The sequence below is a fragment of the Lepisma saccharinum genome, chromosome 7 (assembly GCF_977018435.1).
Source record: "Lepisma saccharinum chromosome 7, izLepSacc3.1, whole genome shotgun sequence".
NCBI classification, from domain to species: Eukaryota; Metazoa; Arthropoda; class Insecta; order Zygentoma; family Lepismatidae; genus Lepisma; species Lepisma saccharinum.
The window spans coordinates 85,642,102-85,654,896 of record NC_139235.1 but is presented as its reverse complement, the minus strand read 5'-3'; the positions used below and the strand labels follow the sequence as shown (position 1 = coordinate 85,654,896).

General features: G+C 37.6%; 1 protein-coding gene and 1 non-coding gene across 5 annotated transcripts in view; one reads left to right on the top strand and one right to left on the bottom strand.

Moving 5' to 3' along the window:
- LOC145989987 (uncharacterized) overlaps positions 1-12,795 on the bottom strand; it is a 74,248-nt gene that overhangs the window by 31,981 nt on the left and 29,472 nt on the right. For 3 of the 4 annotated variants that reach the window (XR_014441908.1, XM_083125554.1, XM_083125555.1), the window contains exons 6-7: positions 8,634-9,566; positions 3,119-4,000 (exon numbers count right to left, since the gene is read on the bottom strand). The exons of the other annotated variant lie outside the window; for it this stretch is intronic. Coding sequence is in view for 2 of the 3 variants with exons in the window: in XM_083125554.1 (XP_082981680.1) it covers positions 3,119-4,000; positions 8,634-9,566 (1,815 nt within the window). In the remaining variant the exon portion in view is untranslated. The remainder of the gene's footprint in view (positions 1-3,118; positions 4,001-8,633; positions 9,567-12,795) is intronic. 4 annotated transcript variants of the gene reach the window in all.
- Positions 2,434-2,504, top strand: TRNAS-GGA (transfer RNA serine (anticodon GGA)). The gene has a single exon. It is a non-coding gene; the product is annotated as a tRNA-Ser (tRNA).

The window sequence follows — 12,795 nt, the reverse complement described above, 5'->3', positions numbered from 1 at the left end:
CACCAACACAATCAATCAAAAACATTACTAATATTTACATCAATATCACAGATCACCATCGACCCCTGAACCAGAGCAGGTTACATAACATAAGGGCATGAAATAAAAATTACAGCTTCTTTATTACATGTATTTATGTTCTACACATAACATTAAAATCAACTCCTGCTTTCAAAAAATCTTAATTGCCTATTAATTTTCTTGATTTTCTTTTATAATTTAAAATTGACTCTATAACTAACTGCTCGGCAATTTCAATGTATCTACTGCCTGGCAAAATCCTGGGAATGGAATATTCAATTTTTTCATTTTTGGTTTAAACCTAAATCAGCTTAATTTTTTTCAACACAAGGAATAACAATAACTTAGATTGAATGTGTCTTGTCAACTTTAAACATTATAAGTATCAGAGGCATCTCCTGAATGCATGCTGTGCATGCGTCAATTGTGGGAAAAAGAACAGCTTGCTCTGCGAACGACATTAATGAGCATTTCTACATTCTAATTTCTTCATATAGGAGAAGTATTTATTTTACACGAGAGCGCTGAACTAAGCTTATATTACATTTCTTGGATCTGAAGTGAAAGAAAGTAATAATTCTTTTCCCACAATTGACGCACGTGTCACTTCAGATTCAATAAATGTAATATAATCTTAGTTGAGCACTCTCGTGTAAAATAAATGCTTCTCCTATATGAAGAAAGTAGAATGTAGAAATGCTCATCAATGTCGTCGCAGAGCAAGCTGTTCTTTTTCCCACAATTGACGCATGCGCAGCATGCGTTCAGGAGACACCTCTGATAAGTATCATACCTCCAAAGAATCTCTTGAGCTCCAACCACAATAGTGTGGATGTGTTTATTCTCGCCTCTTTGCTAAAGGTTAAATACCTTAACCCACTGTACTTTTTATAGGTGGTTTGTGGTGAACCAATGTAGAGGGCGATAGGTCACAAATTTGCTCTCCTAGTAATGAGAGTTTAAATGTCGAATTTCGAATAACAGCCAAAATGATATATTTGTGTGTACCGAATATCATGTTTTACACGTTTGCACCTATCATAATAAATTTAATAATTCACTTAACCTGGCTCGTAACCCAAGAACACTTGTTCGAATCTCGTCACAACGAAAGCTACAATTCCAAATTTAATAATTATTTAACATTAATACGAAGATCACGAAAGATGGGAGAAGAAATATAATTCTACCAGATTTAGTTGTAGCATTCTTAACTTAACACAGGAACTGGAAGAAGTAGATTATGAACATAAGTAAAGAATTACAGGAAAAAAGGCAGAAACATTAGAGATAGAAGCAGGAAAAGTAAAAATGAGAATAGAGTAACTAAAGAAGGAAAATTATGCTGACTAGGATCAATAATAACTCAAGAAGGAGCAGCAGAAGAGGATAATCTGGAAATTCAAAAAAACTGAAAAGATAATGAAATTAAGGATATTCAAAAGAAATGGAAAATCAGGATTTCTACTGGATAGTTTTAGACAGAATAACAAGAAGGGGGGGGGGGGAATGCAAAACTCTATAAACAAATGCTTGGGAATTGTATAATTAGATGGATGGAATTAGAAAATAACAGAACTTTATGGAATGTTACAACACAGAAATCAAGATCAGAAAATGGAGATTGATAGGACATACTCTTGAGACAAAAGAGACATGGGCCAAACATGGCTGATGACTGTTTCGTAGGTTTGATATGAATCTTGCCTTCATCTGAATATAATGAACATTGTAGTGGTACTCTTTCTATACTCAAAAATGGCCATATTTCATTTTGAAATTCAAAGAATCCTAACAGGTTCTCTCACACATTTAATTAATGACAAAACCTTTGGTAGACTACAATCAAACATTGCAAACAATCAGAGCAAGGGAACCTCTATGTGCCTTCCAGTGTGAATTCCTCTGGAAAGAATTTACAACATATTTTCTTAATGTAATGAATGACAAACAATAGATACAAACACTTGTATTGTCATAAATTCAATATTTGGTACATGCCAAATTGACAACATTGTAATCACATTTTGGTTGGATTGATTGAGTTGGTGTTTTAAGCCCACTTTATGCAGAAAGGCTAATCAGGACTGGACCTACAGTTTAAAGTGGGATCTGAACCTCTATGTGCCTCCACTGGGTATCGAACACGGGACCCCTTGATTATGTAATCACATTTTGGTTTGATACTTATTAAATTAGGCACACGCAGGAGATGTACTATGTAGATTTTCAGTGAAAAATGCAGGCCGGACCAGAACTCGAACCCGGGTCTCTGGCATTCCGTGCCAGCAGAGAGGAACCAGACAACGTCGACGTCTATAGTGTTTCAAAGGCAATCCATTGCGGTAGCACTGGCAGAGATGATTCCATCAGGTAAAACAGCACCAGCGAAAAATCAGGTGAAGCCAGACCGGCTCGGTAGCTCAGTGGTAGAGCAATGGCATGGATTGCCAGAGACCCAGGTTCAAGTCCTGGTCAAGCCTGCTTCTTCGCTGACAATCTACGTGGTTTGATATTGTTTGTGCTGGATACCATCACTTTATTATGCTATCATGTCTTGTAGTGAACACAGATTACACAATCACAAACACAAGGAATCAAAACTAGCATGGAAGAAAATTACTGTAAAGTAAATGAAAAAAAGAAAAAAGAAAATGTACCATACTTTTCAATGCAGTTTCCCGCAGACTATTGATGTTCACTCACAACATTCTCAACAATACCATATTTGTTTGGCTTACCATCAGTTAGAAACTCACTTTCACTGTCCAGAGTTGTATTCAAGACCCACATCACTATTACTAACACTTTCACCTCCAGTTACATTAACTTTTATGTGCCTCTCATACTTGCATTTATGTGTAAAGGTTTTACCACAAACAGCACATTTGCATTCGGAACTATCATTCTTTCTGTTACCTACCTGAGTTATAGACAATTGTGGTTTGGATTCACATTATTTTTTGTGGCCAAAGATTCTTTTGCTTGTAGTTGATAAACACAGATTAAATAATCACACAGAAAATAATTTCTAACTAATATGGAAGAAAGTTACAGTAAAATTCATTAAAACAACAAATAGCAAATTGTATCATACCTTGCCTCACAAGTATCTGTTGTTGTATGATCTTGAATTTCCACTTTATCCTCTTGACTATCCAATATCATGTTTGCGCCTTCGTGATCTGAAAGGGGAATATCATCTCCCAAAGGGTCACTGTCCCTATCCTCTAAAATGTTGCATGTGTCATCATATCCATTTAATGCTGATTTGTGGTGATCACTCATGACATTCACATCAATTAATATTTCACTTTCATTGTTCAGAGTTGAATTCAACACTACATCACTATTACCATCACACTGTCGTTCATCTTCATGAACTTTTATGTGTCTTCTGTACATGCATTCCTCCGTAAAAATTTTATCACAAACTGAGCAGTTGTATTCGGAGTTTGTATTGTTGCCTCCATCTTGGTCACGTTTAGACTTTTGTGGTTTGGATTCACATTCCATTTTGTGTGCTTTGCAATCATCATCATCAGTGAAAGGTTTCAGGCAGTATGGGCACATAGAAATGTATTGATCATTATGGGTCTTAATGTGAGTCTTTAAATTATATACCCAACAAAATGTTTTTTCGCACAAACAACATTTAAAGCGGTTTCTTTTAGAATGTTTACGACTGTGGGCTACAAATTTGGATCTTTCCACAAAAGCTTTGCCGCACTCCTGGCACTTGAATCTACACTCTTTACTGTGCATTTTACTGATATGAATTTGTCGCACATGTGCATGGCGGAATGACATATCACAATATTGACAGTTGAAAGGTCGTTCGCCAGTATGAATTCTTATGTGTCTCTTTAGTTCAGAATTGGAGCGAAAACATTTTGAACAATACCTACATGCTGGTTTGCATGTTGTGAAAACATTTTCTGAATCTTTTAAATGGATTCCATCTTCCGAGTTAAACATGCTGAAAAAAAAAAACGTTCTTGGGATAAGATACAAAACTGTAGGTTCATTTCTGCTTTCATTATTTTCATAAAAGGAAATTTTATGATCATTATTTTACATTTTGTTGGATGTTTCAAATGTACTCATTAAGTGATTCTCACAAAATTACATTCTTAATATCCACATCAATATCACAGATCATATAAAAAAACCTTACAGATGTCCAGTTATATCATGTACTCTTTCTATGTTCATTCCATAGTTAAAATTAATCCTTGCTTTAAAGAAATTTAAATGCTTATCAACTTTGATGACCCTTGGATATCACTTTAAAATAAATGTTTATTTAATTATAGTTGATATAAAAAAATGAATAAAAGACATTATTTGCATTCAGTTTGTGTACAGACTAACAAGTTAACAATTCAGAAACTAGCAAATTAAAAATTCAGTGTTTAAGGATTGCATTCTAACCAAAATAATGCATGGTTAAATCCAACTTAGTGTGGAGTTGGTTCATGATAATATCCCAAGCTATTTTTTCATTTCATAACTCCCAGTATTCAAGGAATTCCCGATGAGTAGCAATCTTGGTTTATTATAAATACGAGGTTTATTAGGGGCTGTTTAGCGCTCACGTTGGCAATACTGCATGCTTGGCGTTTTGAGCATGTGCGTTAGTTACCGACATGCCTTGCACGTAAACAGATACCATTTAAACGTGAAATGCTTGGTGAGGTTGTGGTGGACAATGGAAGTGGTGCAAGTGATTGAAAATACCGCCGAGTGTGAGATACGATCTGTGATCAAGTTTTTGATCGCAAAAAAATGTGGAAGTGGCAGAAATTTATCGCCAGTTACGTGAGGTGTGTGGTGAGAATGTTATTGTTGAAGGCAAGGTGCGTAAGTGGGTACGTCTGTTTAAGGCCGGTCGCACGAATGTGCATGACAAAACACGATCAGGATGCTCCTCCACCGAGAAACTCATGCTCACCATCTTCTGGGACAGGTTCGGGGTGCTTCTGATTGAGTTTCTGTTGAATGGACAAACACATAATGCAGCCATGTATTGCAACACTCTCAAGAAACTTCACTGAGCAATACAGAATAAACGACGAGGAATGCTGTCTTCCGGTATCCTGTTGCTGCAAAACAACACACGGCCACACAGTCGCTCATTGACTCATTTGGCTGGGAGCGGATGGACCACCCTCTTTACAGACCCGATCTTGCCCCTACGGATTATAACCTTTTCCTCTACGTGAAGACTTTCCTCACTAATAAGTGATTCAACAGCGCCGATGAAGCCAAACAGATCGTGACGGATTGGCTGTGTAGCCTGGCGGCAGATTTCTTTGATGAGGGTCTACAAAAGCTCATCTACTGCTATGACAAGTGTCTCAACAACTATGGGAACGACGTTGAGAAGTAGCTGAATGTACATATGAACAGCCACAGAGGTAATTAAATTTCTTCCTTTGCATGTTTTAGTTTTATTTCAAAACGGCCCCTACTTAACAAATAAACCTCGTACTTACTATAAAAGATATAAAACATGTTCAATGTTATATGGAACCAAAACTGGTTAAGCAGACATACACACAATATGCACAGTACATGTTTATAACATAAACACCCATTGCACCATCCAAACAAAAGGGCTGCTCTGGGAGAGAAGGCATTTTGTAATACAGAATTAATGAAAACAAACTGTGTGATTGTGGTACAGAATTTTGTCGGATTATATCGAACATAGTTTTTGCTCCTCCTTTTCCATAGGTGTCAACAAACTAAACAACACAACAACAACAGTTGTTTCTAGTGTTCCCATGGACCTGTTCTGGTGTTTTTTGGAATGAAATGCACTAACATATTGATATCTGTCGAGGGAGAAAGGACTCATATAGAACATTTATAAGTTAGTTACACAAACTTAGCATCTTGGATGAACTATTTTCCGAATAGGAGTAAAATAAGTAAGTTGAGATCTAGCACCGTGACAATTCGTGTGTGATCTGAAAGCAACATTAGTGGGCTTCACAATAACCAGCAGTGGTAGGATTTGATGCATCAATCACAAGTCACCACATGGAAAGTCACTTGGCAGGTCCTACAGTTCAGTTTTTCCTCCTTGCTTCCCAGCGCAATGGCTGTGTTATGGTCTTAACACAATGCACACAGTCAGTAGGGCCTTTAGTGTTTGTGGAGATGAGAGCATGGCTGATGACTACTCATGGGGTTGACATGATGTAGCCTTAATTGAAATATTATGTATAATGTTGGTGGTAGTAGGAGTTCTGCAATCAAAAATGGCCATATTTCATTCTTCTGATATTTCGCAGTGCCTATAGCAGGTTGTCAATGCCATTTATTAATGAATAAACCTACTGAAAATTATGGCTAGACTGTGCAAACATTCCTAGCACAAGCTGTAGGAATTTTCTGGAACAATTTTACAATATCTGCTTTAAAATACAGGGTGAGTAAAAAGTCCCTGACCATCCCTTATAAAATGAAAGGGAGTGTAGATTGCAGCAATTGGTCATGGATGTAATATGTTAGGCCTAGGGGGAAACTTTTTGGTGAATTTCATGACAACGTAAGCCATTTGGATCCAACTTCATTTCTTAAATGGGAAGGGGGTCATGTGCGGTATGGTTTTGGGCTAGAATTTCATCAGGAATTCAGTGGTGAAGAGTGATTTATGAATACTTTAAGGATAAGGAAGTTATGGGCACATGAAAGTGATAATTATGTATCATTTGTAGGTGCTGAACCATGACACTGACCAAGGCTGATCAAATCAAGATCATCAAGCTGTGGGGAGGGCAGAGGAGAGCGGCACAGTCCAGGACAGGCCACGATCTGGTAGGACCAGAACTGCCACTGATGGAGAAACAGCTACGGCAGTGCTAGCATAGTTTGCTAAGTCTCCGCAGAACAGCACACGTTGAATATCTGTGCACTGCAATTTCACAGTGCCTAGCAGGTTTTCAATGACATTAATGTAAAAACCTATTGAAAATTATGGCTACACTGTGCAAACAATCCTAGCATTAGCTGTAGGAACTCCATTGGAACAATTTTACAATGTCTGCTTTAAAACACATCACATACAGTGCGTTCAATTTAAAAGCGGTACGTAAGGTATATTTGAGTCTTGTTTTTGTTGTTGCCGTCCGTTATGCCCATTGTTACAGGAAAAGTTTATTGTAGAGGGAGAGAGGGAAGGGAAGGGAAGGGGAGGTGACGAGGAGGGAGGGAGGGGACGGACGCATTGTCAGTTGCAGGTGTTCCGCCGTACTGCTGGGTTGTGTTAGTTCTTCGTTGAGTTGAGCAAGTGAGAAATTGCCCTCTACGATGCCATTTAGTGTTCAGGAATGTGCCTTTATTGTTGAACAATATTTCAGAACAAATTCATTCAAAGAAAGCTGCAGTAAATTCACGGAATGTTCGGTAAGAGTGCTCCGACTGTAAGTAATTCAGAAAATGGTCAATAAATTTCGTGAGACAGGGTCTGTATGTAACGTAAAACATCGACGTACGAGGACTGTACTAACACAAGAGGCAGTGACTAATGTTAATGAAATAATGGCAAGATCTCCCCACAAACCTTTACGACGCCTAAGCCAGGAGACGCATACATACGTAGGATCAGCCCATACAGCAGTGAGGAAAATGTTGAAATTATATCCATATCGAATTCAAGTTTTTCAAGGATTAAAACAAATTGACTACCCTAATTGTGTCCACTACTGTCAATGGTTGAAGGACTTTATTGGGAATGACATCACTGTGTTGGACTACGTGTTCTTTTCCGATGAAGCAAGGTTTCACCTGAACGCTTACGTGTCTTCGCAAAATTATCGAACATGGAGCTCTGAAAATCCCCATATTTTCGTGGAGTCCCCCTCCACCCTCAGAAAGTTGGTGTCTGGTGTGCCATGTCCAGGTGGCGAGTGGTAGGGCCCATTTTTTTTGAAAACACAATAGATAGTGAAACTTACCAAAACATTATAATGTAGTTTGTTGCAATGTTGGAACCAGAGGAACGTCGGTGCTGGTTTCAGCAGGACGGCGCAACTCCGCATACTTTTCCAATGAGACTATGGCTATGTTAAGAGATTTCTTTGGACACAGGATTATTTCAAAGGGACTGTGGCCCGCCAGATCCCCAGATCTTTCAAGTCTGGGCTACTTCTTGTGGGGGGTTTTGAAGCAAAAAGTATACAGGCAGAATCCACGCACCTTAGAAGAGCTGAGGCACCACATCACCGAGGAAATTAGGAGTATAACTGTAGATGTCCTCCATAATGTTGCAAGAAATATGTATTCAAGAACAAGGTAATCATTTTCAACATTTTCTTTAAGAATCTTACTTTGTATATTGTATATTTGTGCTCCATACCGCTTTTAAATTGAACGCACTGTACAATAAAGATATAGACCTGTGTGGTCATAAATTCATTATTTGGCATACTCCAATTAACAAAAACCTAACAGCATTTTGGCTCGGACAGGTTTCCCCAGAATACCATTGGTATCTAGCTTTTTGGAAACACGTTAAATAATCACACTGAAGAATTTTACACTAGCATGGAAGAAATTAGTGTCATGTTCATTAAAAGAGCAAAAAGAAAAATGCATCATACCTATTCTCACAGTTATCTGGTGTTGTATGATGTTGGACTTCTCTTGTATCCTGTTCATTATCCAATTCAATTTTCAAGTCTTCATATTCTGAAAGGGAAATATCATCATAGTGTCCAATTGAGCCATGATCTGAGATAAAAGATTCTGTGTCTTCCAAATGTGCACTGCCATTATCCTCTGAAATGTTGCACATGCTATCATCTTCATTTAATGCTGATTCATTATGTTCACTTATGACATTCTCGTCAATAGCATATTTGGTTGACTCGCCATCAGTTAAAAATTCACTTTCACTGTTCATAGTTGTATTCAAGACCATGTCACTATTATTAACACTACCTCCTTCCAAATGAACTTCGATGTCATTTTTGAACGTGCATTTCTCCGTAAAAGTTATCCCACAAACAGAGCGGATGTATTCAGAATAAACTACATCTGGGTCAGACTGTGGTTTTGATTCACACTCATTCCTGTGTGCTTTGCAATCAGTAACATCAGTGAAAGGTTTCCAGCAATAGGTACACATAGAAATGTATTGTTCATTATGGATCTTAATGTGCTTGCATAAAGATTTAATCAAACTAAATGATTTTTCGCACACATAACATTTAAGGTGTTTTGCTTTAGAAGGTTTACAATTGTGGTCTAAAAGGCTGGATCTCTCCGCAAAAGCTCTATCACACAACCGGCACTTCAAGTGACACTCTCTACTGTGGATTATATAGACATGGCTTCTTAGTGCACGTGCATTGTGGAATGTCTTATCACAATACTCACACTTGAAAAGAAATTCACTACTATGGATTCTAATGTGTTTGCTTAGGGAAGATGTGTAGCGAAAACGTTTTGAACAATACACACACGCATATTTGTGTATTACAGAAATATTTTCCAAATCTTTTGAGTGGCTTCCATCTTCAGTGTCAGCAATGCTGGAAAAGAAAAAAAATGCTCTTCAGATACTACAAAAGTGTACATGTATTCCTGCTGTCATTTTCTACAAATGTTTACATTTTGATAATTACGTAGCATTACACAGAGTTACTGTAAAAGATAAAGGGGACCAAAACTGTTTAAACAGATAGATGCAAAATATCTTAGTTGCATAGAGACATAACGAATTTTTTTGAAATTGCAGTTGTTTGTGACATAAGAACCTATTGCATTATCCAAGCGAAAATGGCTACTCTTGAAAAGAAGACATTTTGTAAATTAGAATACATGAAATAATCTCTGTTAGTGTTGCAGAGACTTGTGGCTATTCCTTGTGGTTATATCTAACGTACAGTTTTCCTTCCCCCACTTACTTAGGTGTAAATGATCTAAACAACACAGGACAACAGCTATTGCGAGAGTCGGCATGGACATGCACCGATATGTATGGAATGAACTGAAGGTGAAACAGGGCACACACATAGAACACCTGGCACCTGTATACATAGCCTTCTCTTCACCAGAATGGAAATAAATAGCATTCTGCACCTCGCTGCTTTTCAAGAATCGATTTCAATTGCATGTGCTCTGATTGGTCGACAGTCTGTAATGAGAGGCTTTAATTAGATCAGCTCTTATTTAGTAATTCTCATACTGTAACAAGTGCGAGAAGAAACATATCATGGGCTTTGACGAGACTTCCTTTAAACATTGCATTCAATGTCCTTTCTTTTTTATCATGTACGGATAGTTTTATGACTGAAGTGTTTCAGCCCACCAAAAGTTTTTTCTTTGAAATGTTGGCACTCCTGTACAAGTAATAATGTTTTCTTTTGCATCAATGAATAACAATTAATCAGTGGCGGCGTGGGTTCCAAAACTGGGGGGCGAGGTGCCAAAACTGGGGGAGGGGGCAAACATAATATATTTGCCTTTGTAGATAAGATTTAGCAAAGTGCAGAGGCAAAAATGACGAAAAGTGGGGGCAACTGCCCCTCTAACCGCCGCCACTGCAATTAATTAATTTTCAATGAAGATAGTGAAAGACAGGTTTGGAAAGCTTTTCCCAATCTATCCCCTCCCCCCCCCCACCCTGGGAAATATCATTAATCTGCTTCTATTAGTGGCCGCGGTGGCTCAGTCGGTAACGCGTCTGACTACCATGCTCAAGGTCCCGGGTTCGATCCCCGGCCGGTTCAAATCCGGGAACTTTTCTAACGGTGGAAGCGGCCCCGGCGCCCACCCAGCGTCGAATAACATGGGTACCTGGGGGAAACCCTGGGGGGTAAAGGCGGTCAGGGGCGTGATGCTGATCACATCATCCCCACTCACGACCGGATCAAGAAAGTGTGGGGCGTTACCCCCACACCCCCTATACGCCTTCATGGCGTGGTGCTATGCACAGGGGAGCACTTTACCTTTTTTTTTTTACCTTTTTTGCTTCTATTAGATCTTCTGATTATTTAGAACTTTGATCATTCGGCATCAAATCAAAGCAAAAAAAAAAAAATATTGTCACTAACCATCTCAGATTTTGCTCAAACTTTGTGTACACCCTTCCCTTATGGTTGAAAGAAACCCCTATGATTATATTTTCACTCTATCTCAAATGGTATTAATCTTACAGCACTTTGAAATGGCATTAAATCTGTGTTGTCTGTCACTGTTAAGACCCCTGGCATAAGATATTGTTTACATTTTATTTCTTTCCTCCTTAACCAACTGAACTCTTACACAAAGCTCAACGAAATAATGATTTCAGAAAAAAATAATTCATCAGCACTCAAAAGATTTTACAAAAGCCTCAAAAATGATTAATAATGTACTTGTAGACAATTTGTTTGGTGGAAAACTAGGTTACGAACACCAGAATTTTCAGCATGTGGTCATGATGGAACCAAAAGTTTTCGATGTTGAAAATTATTGCAAAGACGTGCTCTTTCTCTACAAACAATGATATTTATAGTTTATTACTTCTTCAAAGAAAATTGTAAGTTTTATGGACATTGTAGAAAGAATGGATGCAGGGTACCGATTTTGTACAAATTTCTGCAGAAAATATTCCACGTCATTTCAACAAGGTCATGTTACCCAACTTTTCACATCTGACCTGGCAACACTGTTCTAAGCTGAATGGATGGAGGGGAAGGTGTACATTTCTTTTTGGTCGAAGGTTCTTTTGCTTGTGGTCACTTTATAGTTGGTAAACACGGCTTAAATAACACTGGTCTACATATGAAAAAAAGATTTCTGCTGACTTAGATATTTTAACTGATTCTATATAATTTGAGGTCGCTGATTCCAAATATGTAGTCAGAAAATGTGTATCACGTCACAATTTTTCACAAATCACATTTGAAAATTTTCACAATATTATAATACTGGGCTAAACTCCAACAATTTTTCATATAGATATCTGCACATAATGAAATTTCTCTTTCTGTTGACTTAGATATTTTAACTGATTCTATATAATTTGATGTCGCTGATTCCAAATATGTAGTCAGAAAATGTGTATCACGTCACAATTTTTCACAAATCACATTTGAAAATTTTCACAATATTATAATACTGGGCTAAACTCCAACAATTTTCCATATAGATATCTGCACATAATGAAATTTCTTTTTCTGCTGACTTACATATTATAACTGATTCTATATAATTTGAGGTCGCTGATTCCAAATATGTAGTCAGAAAAAGTGTATCACGTCACAATTTTTCACAAATCACATTTGAAAATTTTCACAATATTATAATACTGGGCTAAACTCCAACAATTTTCCATATAGATATCTGCACATAATGAAATTATAGGACTATACATAAGGTGGCGGAGCTGATAACAGGTATTAAGTTGCATTGTTTGACAAGTCACATTTCAAAATTTTCAGAAAATTATATCCGGCTACATTCCAACAGCACTTGCAAAGAGAATGCGACGTAGTCAGATGTTCAATCAGAGTATCACGTCACGTTGTTTAACAAACATACGTTTCTATTTTCTCAATAGGGAGTTCTTAATGAACAAAAAGTTTAGGTAATTCCGGCAAATTGATCAATTTGTTTCACGAGCACATACAGTCAGCACCTGATGCCTGTACTTATGCTAAACTTAACATACACCACAGAATAGCACAACATGCATACCTACTTAGGCAAAATTATTCGTTTCTTTGATTTTCTGGAGTACGTGGCCTCAGGAACGTCACGCTGCAAGCACCAGCA